General features: G+C 41.2%; 1 protein-coding gene across 10 annotated transcripts in view; it reads left to right on the top strand.

Annotated features, from left to right (window-relative positions):
* mus304 (mutagen-sensitive 304) overlaps window positions 1-17,555 on the top strand; it is a 327,641-nt gene that overhangs the window by 38,543 nt on the left and 271,543 nt on the right. For all 10 annotated transcript variants that reach the window (XR_011046450.1, XR_011046445.1, XR_011046448.1 and 7 more), the window contains one exon: window positions 12,036-13,538. Coding sequence is in view for 7 of the 10 variants with exons in the window: in XM_068386715.1 (XP_068242816.1) it covers window positions 12,036-13,538 (1,503 nt within the window). In the remaining 3 variants the exon portion in view is untranslated. The remainder of the gene's footprint in view (window positions 1-12,035; window positions 13,539-17,555) is intronic.

The following is a 17,555-nucleotide window of genomic DNA, read 5'->3' as shown; positions in this document are numbered from 1 at the left end:
AGATAGCAGCGACATAGAACACAATGTCGATGGCTTCGGCCACTCTGTTCGTTATCCTGCGCTTTATGTGGCAGCTCATGAGCTGCCCATGCTATGAGGTAGCTCTCGTCAACCTGCAACTTGATCAACTTGTTGTTGAGAAACATAGATTGCTGCCAGGAGGTTTGCCTCCAGGGTTTAGAGAACCTCCCCTTACTAGGGAGTGATAACCTTCCTCGGAACTGGGCTGCGTGAGAGAACTACCCCCCTTCCGAGGGAGAGCTTCCCCACTTCAGCCATTCAGCAACCTTTCCTCCTCTGTTAAGAGTTGCGAACAGCTCAACGAGTTTTACCTCTGCTATCTCGTCCCCGAAGACTCTGCCTTCTCCCCTTGAGCTGGGGAAAAAGCAAGTCTAAGGCTTGTTCCTCCTTCGAGGGGAACTTCCCCCACGTTCGCGAGAGATTATTACGCCTACACTTTTTTCCCATAAGAGCTGGGAGAAAGCTTGGCTCAGGTGATGTCCTCCTTTGGGAGGACTTCTCGCGTTCACGAGAAGGTGATTATTACGCCTACGTTTTTCGATAAAACTGGGAGAAAACTTGTCTTACGCGATGCCCTCCTTCGGGAGAACTTCTCTCTCGTTCGCGAGAGAGAGATTATTACTCCTATGCTTTTTTCCCATGGAACTGGGAGGAAGCTTGTCTTATGCGATGTCCTCCTTCGGGAGGACTTATCTCTCGTTCACGAGAGGGAGATTATTACGTCTACGTTTTCCCATAAAACGGGGAGAAAACTTGTCTTAGGCGATGTCCTCCTTCGGGAGAACTTCTCTCTCGTTAGCGAGAGAGAGATTATTACAGTGAGCCCTCGCTACTTCGCAGTTCGACCATCGTGGATTCACGACTTCGCGGACTTTTTTCATTACGCATGTATATATTATAAAAGAAATATATCGCGGATTTAAGGCTGCTGATGGCTACTACTACAAATGTAATGAATGTGCATCTTTTCCATGAATCTTTTGTATGTATACGTAGTACTGCATCCAATAATATTCTTTGTTGCAAAAATCGCATCTCGAATAAGCGTAAATATCCTACAACAAAACAAGCGTAAAATAGCGTACGTAAAGCATATATACCGTGTATACATCCATTTAAATCGTAGCTTAAATATGGCATCCAATTTCATCAGCAAACCACTATTTTTAGGGGAAACATCATTTTATTTTAGAAAATTGCTACTCTTTAAATAGTTAATTGCACATTAAGAAAGCGTGTACTTTTGTTTTTAAATTTCAGTTGTGTTTTAAAAATCGAGTATTGTTGACTTCTTTTTGTTTTACTTTTGGCTGTGATCAGATCAGCTGACGTCTAGCTGCCGGTCTCAAGAATATGCGCGCACGAAAACAACTCTCTCTCTCTCTCTCTCTCTCTCTCTCTCTCTCTCTCTCTCTCTCTCTCTCTCTCTCTCTCTCTCTCTCTCTCTCTCTCTCTCTCTCTGTGGGCTACTTTTCACTACCTCTCATTCCTTATATACCTCTATCTCACTAACAAATGAAATCTTTGTTGCTTCACAAAGTTTCATTTATATTGAAAATCAATCATGATTCAATTTTCCTTACTTTCTCCAATCTTGCACTGTCACATCGAACTTTATAGCAGTAACTTAATTGTTCGACAACTTTAAAAATTGGCCTAGTACTTGCTACTTCTCTTCCTTTTTTTTTTTTTTTAGATGGTTTCATAATTGAGGGGGGTACAAGTTGACTTATAACTGAAGTTAGGGAAAGTATTTTGGATATGGAATGGAGAATCATCTTTAGTAACAGTTTAGAATTATCGTAAATTATCATTCGGTCATTAGCGGCAGTTTGTTATTGTTGATTAAACGCCAAAAAAAAAGGAAAAAAAATTGTTTTCCTGCTTTGCTACGTATGTAGGATTTTATATAGATACGGTAAGTAATATTAGTAATAACATATTTACTAAAAGCTTTTGATATCATTATTTATCACTTTCATCATGCGCATTTAATGCCTTCGTTTGTTTATTACGATCGAAGATGGAGCGTACAGTAAACGAATGGAAGGTTTCTGTTTCAGGCGGCGTCATAAAGAAAAACATTATATAAATGGCATTCATTTCATTTATTTGGAAGTCCTAAGAAAAATTAAGTAAAACATTGGTAATAACAAAATCAACATATACAGTAATCAATACTTGGTGAGATTGCTGTCGATGCAAAAACTAACCTATACACAGATGTGTAAATGCGTCTGTTTCTTCATTATGATCAGAGATAAACGTAAACAAAACATTAGTTGTCATTTTTTATCGTGCTTTTTGGCCTGTTTAGGAAACGCATGATATAAAATCGCCTTTAATATTTGTGCCTGTTTTAGTTTAGGGTACTGTAGTACATGCATTAAGTGTTCTGTACATTAAAGGGTAGTTTGTTAACAGTACTACGTAAAGGGAAGGTTTTAAAAGTCTGAATATACATGTTAAATAAATACGTAAATATGGTGTCCCTACTTGCCGGATTTTCAGCTATCGCGGCCGGGTTTGGAACCTATCTACCGGGATAAACGAGGGTTCACTGTACGCCTATGCTTTTTTCCCATAGAACTGGGATAAGCTTGTCTTAGGCGAAGTCCTCCTTCGGGAGGACTTCTCTCTCGTTCACGAGAGGGAGATTATTACAGCTACGTTTTCCCATAGAACTGGAACTGGGAGAAAACTTGTCTTAGGCGATGTTCTCCTTCGAGAGAACTTCTCTCTCATTCGCGAGAGAGAGATTATTACGCCTACGCTTTTTTCCCATGGAACTGGGAGAAAGCTTGTCTTAGGCGATGTCCTCCTTCGGGAGGACTTCTCCCTCGTTCGTGAGAGAGAAATTATTACGCCTACACTTTTTTCCATAGAGCGGGGAGAAATCTTGCCTTAGGCAATATTCTCCTTCAGGAGGACTTCTCCCTCGTTTGTGAGAGACAGGTTATTATGCCAACGCTTTTCCCCACAGAGCAGGGAGATAGCTTGTTTTAGGCGATCTCCTTCGGGAGAACCTTCCTCCCATTCACGAGAGAAAACTTGTAGGAGTTTGCTGATCCACGCTCGTCCCCCTTACGCTCTTGGTTCTCCTCCAGGGGCGGAGCGAGAGCCTTGTCCTAAGCGATATTCTCCTTCGGGAGAACAAATCTACCCTGCAGAGGAGTTATCTTCATCCCTTACGTTCTCCCCCTCGTGCTGTAAGGAGACGTCTTTTTGAACCTACTGGTTCACCTCGCCTTGATCCCTTGGGGTCTCGTGACGATCACCCTTTCGGCGGGCATGATCGGGAACCTTTGAACTCTCGTCATGTTGATCCTACTGGTTCTCATGGCCTTAGGAATTCTTCGGGCCTCTGTCGCGCTGGACTTTCGAGTTCACATGACTTGGAACCTTCGAGTTTCAGTTATGCTGAGTCGGGCTCTCGTAACAATTAGCACAGAGTGTCCGCGCACGCATGCAATTAGTGCTATGCGCGCGACCATCGTCATCAAGAGTTTTACTCTGATGACAGGGAGTCTTCCGACTCTCGTCAACGGTCTTCGCCATTACCTCCAGACACTCCGACTTCTACCGTTCTTCCCCTTTCGATAAGAAAGATGCGAGGGGTAAGACATAAGGTTTGTCTGCTACTCGCGTCTCCACTTTACCTGTAATAACACGCGAGGATTCCTCGGGAGAGCTGCCGTCGAGGGACTTAGAATCCTCCTATTTAAGGACTCTAAGAACTATGTGTAATATATCATGCCTCGGTGATTTGCATCTGTCTCCTTGACCTCTTGACGCTCTAGCCTTAGACAGGCTATGTCGTCCACCCCAAACCCTGAGACCAGAATTGATCTTCTGGCTGTGGCCTGATTGGTAACGTCTCTGACTGGGGTTTGACAGTCAGGGGTTCGAGTCCCGCTCAGACTCGTTAGTGTCATTAGTGCCTGCAACCTTACCATCCTTGTGAGCTAAGGTTGGGGGGTTTGGGGGAGCCTATAGGTCTATCTGCTGAGTCATCAGCAGCCACTGCCTGGCCCTCCCTGGGTCTAGCTGGAGTGGAGAGGAGGCTTGGTCGTTGACCATAGTAATATATGGTCAGTCTCTAGGGCATTGTCCTAACTGCTAGTGCAATGTCACTGTCCCTTGCCTCTGCCATTCTTGAGCGACCTTTAAACCTTTATAACTGGTCTGTTCGCCGAAACCAGAGATGTTAACCCTTCTCCTCTGATCTTGGATCCCCTCACGGCGAGGCTCACACTGGGCTAATCCTCGAAGAGACACTCTACTCTTTCATGCTCTTCTCAGTCACAAAAGCTTCGACAATGGAAGCGACTTCAATGTCCCTTCTGGCTTGACACGTGGTCTGGTACAGTCGGCTACCTCGCGAGCCATGAGGACTTGTCAAACCAAGACTCCAGGCGGTCCCTACAGAAAGTCCTAACTGCTGGGGCCAAGACAATGGACTTCTTAATCACTACAACAGCGACCATGTGGAGCAATTGGGTTCTAAAAAGGAAGGAATCAGTAGTTCCCAGACTTCCTTTTGTACCTCAGTGAGGTAAAGCTCCTCTCAGTCTCGGCGATGAGAGACTATCGTTTAGCCTTGAGCCTCATCTGTAGACTGAGAAGGAGTTGACCTCTCTCCTCAGAAGACATCATCTTGGTTGATTCGGGGTTTTGAGTGATCTTGCCCCCCAGTTGAGATTAGACCATCACTGAGACGTGTCTTACGTTCCCTGAAGGGTCTGCCCTATGAGCCCTTAAGGGCCTCAGGCTACTTTTTGAACCTTAAGACCGTCTTCCTCGTACTTCTGTCCTCAGCTAAAAGGGTCAGTGAGCTACATGGTCTGTCTTACGTCGTCACCCATTCTAAGGGATGGGGGGGGAAGTGTCTCGCAACTTCGTACCAGGCTTGGTGGCTAGACGCATAATCCTTCATCTACCGATGAGAGATTTCGAGAATTTCAGTTTTCCAGGCTCAATAAGGTAACACAGGATACAGACCAGTCGTTACTATGCCCAGTCAGAGCGCTAAAGAAATATCTGAAACGCACCAGACCTCTCAGACCACGTCTCCATCATCTCTTCCTTAGTATCAACAAGGTAAATAAGAGAACCTCTCGCAACACCATACCTTTCTGGCTCAAGAAAGTTATTATGAGGTCTTTTCACGGAGACCCAGAGGCAGCACAACCCAGAGCCCATCAAGTTAGGGTTGTGGCTGCCTCACTGGCGTTTAAGAGAAATTTCTCAGTCTCCCAAGTCTTAAGTGCTGGGGTCTGGAAACGCCAATCTACATTCACCGCTCACTATTTGAGCGACGTGACACATAGGTCTTAGACTCTTTCTATAGGGCCTATTGTGACAGGTCAACGGGTGCTGTAGCTACCTTACGCCCTTTCAGGGGACAGTAACCATTGGCTGAGAATACGGGGTTACACTAGGTTTTAAGAAGGACATCCATCTATCTTCGTCGTCTTCTTCTCCCTCCAATCTTGGGATCCTAGTCTGTATCCAGTTTCAGCTGGACTCGCCAATGGAAATAAGGTATGATTACCCATCTGATTCCTCTCACAGGGTATAAGTTATACTCGTCACGAGGTTTCCCCTTTGCAAGGTCGGGGGAATCCCAAGTTTGAAGGGGTCCGAGTCGAATGTTCTTGACCCACTTCATCCTGAAACATTTGTTTCCACGAAGCTACAAACCTTCAGTCGGGCTGAGATTACGGGATCTACAAAGAAAGAAGATTAACGGAAGATTGTTGCTTCAAAAGAGTCTAGTCTGAGGACTATCTTCCCTAGGAATAGGGAACTCCTTGGCCACCCTGGCCTCAAGACTAAGTCTCCTATAGTAAAGAATGAGGGTTTGTATCAAGTGTAGGAACAAATGACAAACTTATAAGAGAGTTTGTATTTTTCCTAACATACAAACCCAAATTCTTTACACAAATCTTCCCTCCATCACCGCCCCCTAGGATAATCCTAACTAGAATCCGATTGAAGGTAAACAGCAGCTACTGACCAGCGGTCCCCCCACCACTAACAGGTGGGTAATTACCTGCCCGGTCGTAAACGACCTTGTTAAGGTTTTTCTGCCGTATTTTCCAGCTCGCGCTAGAATTTCTCCTATAGTAAAGAATTTGGGTTTGTATGTTAGGAAAAATACAAACTGTTATAAGTTTGTCATTTCTTTCACAGAGTTGGGGAAACTCTATCAGAGATGAAACGTCAGGAAGGAGTTCCTCATGATAGCGTGCTGAGTGTAACCCTATTTGCACTAGCAATTAATGGGATAGCCTCAGTCATTCCCCCAAGATATTCTCTCAACACTATTTGTGGATGATCTCTCCATATCATTTGCTGGAGCTAGAAAGGCAATGGTTGAGAGAAAACTACAACTCGCAATTGGCAAAATTATTCAATGGGCTGATATGAATGGGTTTAAGTTTCCTACAAGTAAAACTACTGTTGTCCATTTCTTTCATATTCGGGGAGTACATCCAGACCCTGATATGTACAACAAAGGTCAACAAATTCCATGTGCAAATGAAGCAAGGTTTTTAGGCTTGATATTTGATTGTAGGTTGACATGGTTTCCACACTCGAAATCATTAAAAGAAAAATATCTTGATGCTTTGAAACTTTTAAAAGTTTTGTCCCATACATCATGGGAGGCAGACCGCAAAACTATTTTAAAGTTATACAAGGCTGTAATTTTTTTCGAAAATTATTTGTGGGTGTGAGATATTTTCCTCAGTCACCCCAAGTCGACTAAAGATTTTAGATTCTAAACACCATACAGGTATCATATTGGGAACAGGAGCATTTAGAATTTCGCCTATTTCAAGCATCCTTGTTGACGCTGGAGAATTACTGTTAGACCTTTACCGAAAGTCTTCTTCTATTATTCAATATTGGTTTAGGTTGCAAAGGCTTCCTAATTCTGTAGCTTGTCAGACTGAAAGCTTTGTAAAGCACTCAACATACTTTGAGATGCACCCAAAATCCCCTCAACCTTATGGTTTTTGGGTGAAACAACTGGTAGTCTTGATACAGTTAGAAGTAAGGTGCTTCTATTTAAGGTATCATCAATGCCTCCATGGAAATTACCTGAGGTATCTTTTTGTAAATATTTTATTGGAGTTGAAAAGAATATGACTGACATGGAAGCCAGGTATCTTTTTATGGAACATGTTGCAGAACATAAGGAATCAAGTTTTATATATACTGATGGCTCCAAATCCGATGCTGGTGTTGGATTTGGAGTATATAGTAATGATTTTAATTGTAGAGGTGCACATCCTCTAACAGCTTCCATATTTACAGCCGAACTATACGGTATACTAACCGCTATCGAGAAAATAGCGTCACGAGACGAGGGCAATTTTTTCATTATTAGTGATGCAAGAAGTGTCCTACAAGCTTTAGATGTTAATAATTCCAATAACCCTTTAGTTTTAAAGATTTTAGAATGGATTTTTATTATTGGAGTAAGGGTATAACAGTTAAATTTTGTTGGGTTCCAGCACATGTAGGTGTGTCTGGAAATGAGAAGGCAGATTTACTGGCAAAGAATGCTGCAGCTGAGTTGCTACCAAGAAGGTATCCCATTCTTTGTAATGAATTTTTACCTAGCATTAAGAAGTTGGTTTGTGATAATTGGCAACAACATTGGGATAGTTTGGTTCAAAATAAGATGAGAGAAATAATGAATGTTATATCCCCTTGGAGATATAACATGATGCCCAAAAAATGGGGACTACTCTTTATCATCTTCTCATTGGTCACACTTGGTTGACACACTAGTTTCTACTAAGGGGCCATCACCAACCGAGTTGTGACGACCTTTAACAGTGAGGCATTTGTTGACCGAATGCCCTAATTATAGCAACCTAAGAAATAGATATCTGTTTGTGGCTCGAGGTGAGGATGACAGGTTCATCCTTGCCAAGATTCTTGGACATGATGTTTAATACTATGCGAGTGGTATTTTTAGATTTATTTCAGAAGCAGGTCTTTTGACAACTATTTAACTTTTCCAATGGCATCTTAATTTTATGGTTTTCATTGAATACTCTTTTATTTTTCCTTTATAATAAATGATATTAGCATCAATGACCTTAGATGTCAGGATGACATAAAACTTTAAATCAATCAATCAATCAATCGCTTTTAGAGATATCTCCCATCAAGACGTCGAAAGTCCTCCCCGTATGATGAACCCTGGAGTCAAGATTGCCATTCCTCCCCCCCATACAGAGGCAGCCCTGTTGGAAGATCCAATTTTCCTTTTCCCGCTCAAGAGCTTAGCTTGCCTCGTACCCCAGGGGTCCTTGGCACCGCTCTCCTCTTACGAGTTCTATGGACTTGTCCCAGAACTTGCCATTACAATGTATCAAGGTTGGTCGGACTGCTTCGGCTGTGTCCGCAACCACAACTTTGGCCAGGCCAAGTTGCTCCAAACCTAATATGTATTCTCTTTCCAAGCGAACTGCTTGGAAATCGATAGCAACTACAACACATTCACTAATTCTGTCCTTGTTCACCATGCGTGACTCAGCCCGGTCGTGATATCAGGCAAACAAGTCTGTACGTGCCGCTGTGCACCCGAGTAATGACGTCACTGAACGCACAGCTGTGCCCAGATGTGATGATGTTACTGAACTCGTTGCCATTTCAACACCTGATGATATTCCTCCACATGATGGATATAATACCATGTCGCACGATAATGCTCGTTCTGATTGTGCTGCCACAATCCAAGATCATACAGTATACAAATGGTCGCGTACCATCATCAGCTTCAGCATATGATCGCCAACTACCTCTTTCACATAACCCAACAACCATTGGTTATACAAATAACAAACCTGTTGCTTCACCACAACGTACTCGCATAAGCACCTTGCCTAATGTTTGTAATGCTTCAAATTTTACTGGTTTTTTGGAAAAGAAACATTATTTTTTAAATGAATGTTCTTTACAGGTTCAAAAAGGTGCCAGAATCTTTTCCTCCTTTTCCTTGAGTGACACCCCATCTGCAACAGATGACGTCACAATAATTAGATGCTGTAGACATGGTCCTCGTAGGTGCCTCACCTTAGGTGGCCTACCTCGTAGAAATCCTTCTCTCACAGGTCGAGTTCGTGAAGAGAACTCCCTGTTATTCCCTCGCAAACTGCTTGAGGTAGAAACTTGTGTACTAGAAGTGAGAATGACTCCACCCATTCTTTTTCCACCTCCTCTTTTCTCCATTCACGGAATGTTGTTGCAGAGAGGAAAGACCTTCGAAGAAACATTAAATCTTCTAATATGCTTATAAGGAGAACCATCAGTTATTCTTGAAGTGGAACCATTTAATGATCAGGATATTAATATTTATTTATGACTTTCCGAAAAACCTCTCTGTGAGCGTGGCCACCAGCTCAGCTGATGTAGCCCCCTCGAGGTTCCGATGTCTGGTTTGGAAGTATCACATTTCATCAAGATCATGAGCTTAATCTGTCGCTTAGATGGCCTAGATCAGGGGCTGGGTAACTTTTTTGGGTGTTACCCAAATAAAAGATTTTAGTAAAATGAATATATCCCTGACTTTGAAAGTACTACCTGTACTCTGGGGGACAAACCAATTTACTTATAGAATTCATGGACAATAAACAAATGAAATAAAATTACAGTCAACTCCCCATTAATGCGAGGGTTATGTTCCTGGAGTTATCGTGTTAACTGAATATAATTTCTCCATAAGAAATAATGGTGATAGGGGGTGTTTCGTTCCTGAACATTGGGAAAGTCTGCCTATTTTGGGTTTTGTTACTATGAAATTTGAAAAAAATACATTATTGACATATTTGAAGGTCACAGAAACAATATAAAAGCACATTCTTAATCTACTTGTATTCATTTTATAGTAAAATAAGTTATTAGATTTAATACATCATGCTGGTATTAGATTGTCCACTGGAGCATTTAAAACCTCACCTATCCCAAGTGTCCTTGTTAATGCCGGAGAGTTACCTCTAGACCATTACCGAATGTCTTCCATTATTCGGTATTGGTTTAGGTTACAAAGACTCCCTAACTTGTTAGCCTTTCAGACTGCAAGCCTTGTAAGGCACTCAATATACTTTGAGTTGCACCCAAAATTTCCTCAACCTTATGGCTTTTGGGTAAAATAATTATTAAATAGTCTTGATATAATTAGAGGTAAGGTGTTTCCATTTAAGATATCATCAACACCTCCGTGGAATTTACCAGAGATATCTTTTTGTAAATATTTTATTGGTGTTAAAGAAAAATACTGAATTAGAAGCTAGGTCTCTTTTTATGGAACATTTCGAGGAACATAGGGAATCAACTTTCATTTATAATGATGGCTCCAAATCTGATGCTGGCATTAGATTGGAGTATGTAGTAGTTCTTTTAACTGTAGAGGTGCACTTCCTCCAATATCTTCCATATTTACTGTTGAATTATATGGCATACTAACCGCTATTGAGAAAATAGAGTTAAGAGAGGAGGGCAATTTTACCATTTTTAGTAATTCAAGAAGTGTCCTTCAAGCTTTAGAAGGTTTTAATTCTAGTAACCCTTTAGTTTTGAAGATTTTAGAGTGGCTTTTAATCATTAGCCTGAAAGGTACAACAGTTCGATTTTGCTGGGTTCCAGCACATGTAGGTGTGTCTGGAAATGAAGAGGCAGATTCACTGGCAAAGAGTGCTGCTGCCGAGTTGCTACCATAAAGGTATCCCATTCTTTGTAATGATTTTTTACCAGAAATTAAGAATTTTATTGATAACAATTGGCAACAGCATTGGGATAGTTTAAGCGAAAATAAGAAGAGAGAAATTGTGATTGTTATATCCCCTTAGAGATATAATGGGATGCCCCAAAAATGGGAGACTACCCTTTGTCGTTTCTGCATTGGTCACACTCGGATGACACATGAGTTTCTGCTGGCTGGCTAACAACAACCATATTGCGACGACTGTTCAATACCCTTGACAGTGAGGCATTTGTTGACTGAATGCCCCACTTATAGCACAGAAAGAAATAGATATCTGTTTGAGGCTCGGGGTGAAGATGGTAGGTTCATCCTTGCCAAGATCCTTGGACATGATGTGTCGTACAGTGCTAGTGGCATTTTTGAATTTATATCAGAAGCAGGTCTTCTTAATACTATTTAACTTTTATAAGATACAGTATTTACTTTTCTAGTTTTAATGAATATTCTTTTAATATATACTGCATTTATAATAAATGATATCGGCGTCAATGACCTTCGATGTCAGGATGCCAGAGAACTTCAAATCAGTCAATCAAATCCAGACTTTTAACACAATGAATGTTGGGTTAGTATTGAAATGATAAAATTGTATTCAAAATTCTGTAATAAAATGGTTGATAATTGGAGTGAAAGACCTTCGAATTGCATTTGAGATACAGGCTTATGATTGACCCTGTCGGGGCTAATCTGTTGTAATGTTGCTTCACCCAGTTCTTAGGGATAACTGAGGGTCTGGTTTTATAATCATCGTGTCAAGAACATAGGAAACATTGTAGTCAATTATGCTGAAACTTGTACTATATAATGAATGTTATCATATTTTTAGTCAATTTATCCCTTCATCCAAATATTTATCACATACACCAGTTTTATAGGCAAGGGAATGGGTAATCCCCAATAATCATAGAACTGCTGTGAACTTTGCCCAATTACTCTTTAATTAAATTACTGAAAACTGTATACAGAAAAAATTCTGACTTTTTTTGTCCAATTTTCATCGTTTTATAGCCAACTGTCCCTTCAATTTCACCTAGTAGTGAATTTCCTTTTCTCATAGCAAGTGCTATGAGATTCTAGAAATGTAATGATCATATCTACAGTTTATTCCACTGGGCATCTTATTTTTTTGCTGAAATAAAAAATATGTCAAACAACTAATGATTCTTGTAGAGAAAATGTAACAAGATGCCTAACCACATGTGTTTTATAAAATGTTCTCGTTTCATTACAGTTCCAATACAGCACAAGAAGAGGATGATGATGTTTGGGAAGAGTTGGATGAGGATGTTATGGAAGAATGCATGGTTTTAGCCACTCAGATGTGTACCGTTGATATGCATGGGGAGAGTACGAAGGGAAACAATGTTAATCCATTTTCTGAAACATTTAATATGTCTAAGAGAAATGAGAATGGTGAGTTATTAGAGGATAGTGGTTTTTCAAGTGCAAAAGGTACAGCCCATGAAACTTCTAAAGCTTTTATTAGGTCCTCAAAAGGGAAGAGTTCAGATCACCTTGCACATAAATCCACTAAAGGTAATGCATATACAAGCAGATTCAATGACTTTGCTTCAACCTCTGACTCTCAAAAATTAGCTGCAACTAAAGCATATCAGAATTCTGGAAGAGTATATAACTCCATTCCTGTTAAAGGGAATAATGTCAACAGAGGAGCTCCAGTTGCTCAGGCAGGCACCAGCAGAGACACTTATAGAATCGAATCTGAAAATGTCTCAAAATGGACTGATAGTGATGTAGCAAAGCTTCAGGATGAGATTATGTTGAAACATGGGGAAATATCTATGCTGAGATCAGAACTTAAAAGGAAAGAAACAGCCCTAGCTGCAGAGAGATTAGAAAGATATAGTATAGTAGATCAGGCAGAAAAGAAAGGTAGAGAAAAGGCAGCGTTAGCAACAGTGGAAGCAGAAAATAAAATAAAACAATACAACAAAATCATAGAGAAACTTCAAGACGAACTTCATTTTAAAAACCGGGAAATAGAAGAACTTGAAAGTCAGTGTCGACGTTTAGAAAAACAGACTCAGCAACAATCATTTTCACCATCTCAGAAAAGTAGAAAAGAGTTGTTGGCTGTGAAAAGATCCCCCGTAAAACCTAGCTCTAGCTTTAAAACCCATTTTGATTTTAGCACTTCTGTTGGCAAAAGGAATATTGGAGCACAGACAGAATTGCTAAGAGATAGTAAACAAAGGCCTAAGTTAGTAGTAACAAATCCAAAAGGAAGAGCTCGTTTAAGTCGACAGATGGTGTGTTTATTTTCTAGTGATGCATTAGAAACATACAGCAAATCATCCAGCCACTCGGGTAGATGGGTTCTTAACAATGAATGGCAAAATGTATTAAGCAAAATGAGTTTGGATTATGAAGATAGTGACAGTGTTCAAAACCAGCTTATAGTCCTTAGTATCAAAAGACTTGAAGAAGTACATACTATGTTTGCATCAGAGAAAGTTGATGGTTCAAAATCACCACCAACAAACTTTGATCCTGTTGATTCATATGAAGGTCTTGTAGTTCCCGCTCTTGCTATTTTGAAATCCCTTACTACTATCCAGTGTATGAATCTGTTACAGAAAGCAATTGAAGTTGTTTGCTTACATTTAATTAGGATTTCATATAGAGATATGATTATTAATGACCATACATGGCCACTTACTCTACAAGCTTTAAGCCAGCTATCAAGAATCATTACTCCATTGGACAAAACTGTGTAAGTATAGCATACTAAGCCTTATGAACTTATTGATTTCCTGTAGTTTATTTTAAGGTATATATCACCCCAAGTTCAAAGGATTTAGAGTAAGCTCTAGTGTTGGTATTCTGTTACATTATATTTGTTTCTTCACAAATACAAACCTTTTGTCCTTTAAAAGAGAGATTTGTCTTCAATGGCACTGGGACGGCCATTGTATCATTAATATGGTACAGTAACCCATGACCATACAAAGCAAATGTGTTCCAAGTGTGTGCATTCAGAAACTGGAAGTTCTCTAGTTCAACATTATTGGGATTAGACATCTCATAACCTACCTTCAACTCAAGCCTCCACTGTTATCAATTAGGTGATTTTATTATCGCAAGGTAACTATGCTATGAATGTAATGAGAATTCCTGCATTTAGATAATAATTAAATAAGTATTTTATAATCTATTAACTTTCGTCACATTTTATTGACCAACAATTTCACGTTGTGTTTTCAAGTTTTCAATTAGCTGATCGCCCTAACTCTGGCAAGTGTCTCCACACGTAGTGTACAACAGTGGCAGGACATTTTTCAATATTTAACTTAGCCGGTGATTATAATAGCTGCAACTCTGTTGCTCGACAGAAAACTCTAAGGTAAAACTCGCCAGCGATCGCTACACAGGTTGCGGGTGTGCCCAACAGCGCCATCTGTCGTCCAGAAACCCAGTACTCAATGTAAACAAAGAACTCAATTTTCTCTCTGTCGAGCTATCGACAAGACGTACTTACTCGCTGTTGCTAAACTGGAGTTTTTTCACAACTAATTGGTGAAGTACTTTATTCTAGTTTTGAGCTTTCGCTATGCAGGTGTTTTATCTTCATCTTAAATCTTGAACTTGTTTTGGATAGATTTAATTATGGTGACAAAGAGAGTATGGACTTTTTCACTTTTAAATGGCCGACCCTTCCCTTAGACGGAAGTGTGTTTAGGCTTTTAGTAATTATATCACGTTATAGATTTTCCTCTATATATTTTATATCTCTCCGCCTTTATTAGGCCTCTTCGATTAACTTTCCATTTATTATAAACATATAAAAATAATTTTAATGTTTTGTTTATATAGACCTTTCCTGAGAGTAGGCGGTCCTAACTTGGAAACCGAAGTTAATCAACGTTGAGCCCTTTATATCGTAATTAGCTTTTAAAGAGCTAAGGATTTAAAACTTTTTAAATGTAATATTTTATGAAAGAATTTCTTTGATAGTCTTCGTACTGTTTTCAAAGATGAGCTAACGTTTAGTTTATTTATGCTACGCAGTTGTTGACGTTCAGGACGTTCAACATGCGCTCTATCGTTACGATAGAGAGAGAGTGTATCACGGTTTCACTTTGCAGTAAGAGTAAATCGATTCTGACGTTTTGTTCATTCTTTCTTAGCTTAAATGTTTTAAATTCTATTTTAAAGGAACTTTTTATTTGAAAAACCTTTCAGTTTTTTCCTTTAGTCAATAACATGTTTTTTTGACGAAATATAATTGGGCTCTTCTCTTAGGTGCGAAATCAAGAGAGAAAGAGAGAGAGAGATAGAGACGGAGGGAGAGAGAGGAGAGAAAACGTTCCGTTCAAGCGGGTAACGTTGTTCTCGAGTTACTCTCGTCCCTAGTCGCTGTACGGGGAGGAAGGATAAAACGTTTTAGTTTTTTATTCTCGTCCCCAGGCTATGTGCGGTGAGAGATTGAAAACGTAGTTATATGAACTAGTGTTTAGTCTCTTTCCCAGCCACTGATTTTTTTTATCTTAAAATATGTTTTCTGTTTTTTGCTGGTATTAATGAGCTTGCATTATACGACTGATTTCGCAATTACTACCTTTTAATGAAGGGTAGAATTGCGTGTTTCAGGTAGAAATCAGTAAAAGTTTCGATTTCAGTGAAATAAGTGCAAAACAGAAAATCGAAGTGATAAAGTGATATGCGCAAAGTGTTACAGTGTTGCGTCCGAGGGTTCGTCTGTTCGTGCCTGTCGTTCACCTAGTCCGGGACCTCTTACATGCTCCCAAGCCCAGGGGAGAAGTAATGTCAAACGACTTATGGGTTCGAGAGGCCTTGACCAACGAACAGACGTTTTCCCTCTATGGTATCGGGTGTATCTTACCAAGATCTCCCCTACCATAAGACGAGAGAGACGTTGTTTCTCCTCGTCATCCGAAGGCTTTTCGCATAAGAAACCTGTCACAAGGTTTCGAAGCCCTTAAGCGAAAGTCAGTCCTTTCAGGACAGGTCCAGCATCCTGGTTACAACCATTAGGACAGCTCTGACCCTATGCAGTCATCGGATAACTGCTCGCCGCCTAACAAAAGCGTAACACAGACTCCGAGAGTCTTTTTTTTTTTTTTTTTTTTTTTTTTTTGTAGGCAAAGTGTTGCGGTCACAGACGTTACCCTCGTCTCTTACCACAACCATTTCCGTTGATCCTTAATGGGTTGTATGGCAAGACATGCAGTATATGCTTGCCTCCCTTATGGAAGACTATTCTGCCGATTAGTCCGTTGAGTCTAGCCGTTTATCTCATCGATATCCTGGCTTTCAGCCAACCTAACGTTCCTTTGTGCTTACTGTTGACGTTGGCGTAGCTTAGTCACGTCAGTCAGGTTGTTTAGAACCACGCTCGATGCGGTCTCGTGTGGTTTTTCAGCCGCATTTGGACGTTAGGCCACTTGCTGATGCTCCTGTTGACGTTCAAGACGTTCACTAACAATCGGAGTTGACTTGTTTTGACGCTGTGCGTCAACCTCCGCATTCTAGAGTTGTTTTGACTGCTCAGTCTAGGCAGTCAAAGCAGTCTCGAGTGGACGCTGTGCGTCCTCACGCACCTGTTGTGGTTGACAGTTCAGTTGTTGACAGTTCACAGACTGTCAAGCAGTTACATGACGTTGCGTTCTGGTCCGCTACTAATGCACCAGTGAGTGTGGACTCTGCTTGTAAAGCATTGCCACCACGGTAGGTCTCTCCCTTGCTTGAGACTCAGCTTTTATCGGACAAGGTTCCTGTAGATGAGGAAGTTGCTGTTCCCCCTCCTACTGATATTCCCTTGAGGACTCTGTCAGATGGAGAGGAGCCTAAAGCTGCTTAGCCTCCTATGGACTTTAATTAAATCATGATGATTTTTTAAGGATCTTTGTCCGGATCTTTTTGTAACTGCTGCTCCTCGTTCGCCTAAACGTCAGAGCTTACACTAGGCCTAGCTACTTCGAAGCCGTTGTTTTTAAGCTAGTGCTCTCTCGCTCTCCTAGAGAGCTTTACGTTGGCTAGGCGACTGGTTTTTCACCAGGAGGAGTTTGGGGGATACAGCCTTTGCTTTCCCTTCTTTTAAACTGGTTTATAGAGCGAGAGTCTGATATGACACGAGAGAAGTTCTCGGCTTGGGAGTTCATGCCTCTGCCCAGATAGACTTCTCAATTCTCGTAGACTCTCCCTGGCGCCTGGCCAGGAGACGCTCCAAGTTGTTTACAGGTCAACTGCACAGCTGTTTTCGAGCCTTTGAAGTTTTGCTGTACAATTATGTCACGCATAACAAGGCTTTCAGGGATGGTAAACGGTACCGCCTCAGTCGCTAACCCCGTCTGTTGCCACACCTGCTCCCGTAGACCCTAAATGGGCTTTGCTGCAAGACATGCAGTCCAAGCTTGCGTCCTTGATAGAGGACTTTAATGCGGAGAAGGTTGCTACTGAACCTTCTGGCCAACAACCTTCCAACCGGTCGGTTGTGCGCCCTGTTGACGCTGAGGTAACCTACTCGCGTCTGCCAGTTGAGGTGGTTCCTCCACCGATGCGACCCAGTGTGGGTTGCCAGCCGCACGTTGACGTTAAGCGACGCTCGGAGGTGGTTGTTGACGTTCAGGACGTTCAACAACCAGCAGAGGTGACTTGTTTTGACGCAGTGCGTCAACCTCAGCAACCCGGTAGGGTGTTGACTGCACAACCCAGACAGTCTAGACAGTCTCGGGTTGACGCTGTGCTTCCTCGCGCACCCATTGTTGTT

The sequence above is a fragment of the Palaemon carinicauda genome, chromosome 1 (genome assembly GCF_036898095.1).
Source record: "Palaemon carinicauda isolate YSFRI2023 chromosome 1, ASM3689809v2, whole genome shotgun sequence".
Classification (NCBI taxonomy): Eukaryota; Metazoa; Arthropoda; class Malacostraca; order Decapoda; family Palaemonidae; genus Palaemon; species Palaemon carinicauda.
Note: the sequence above shows the minus strand (reverse complement) of the source record. Positions and strands in the feature narration are given on the sequence as shown.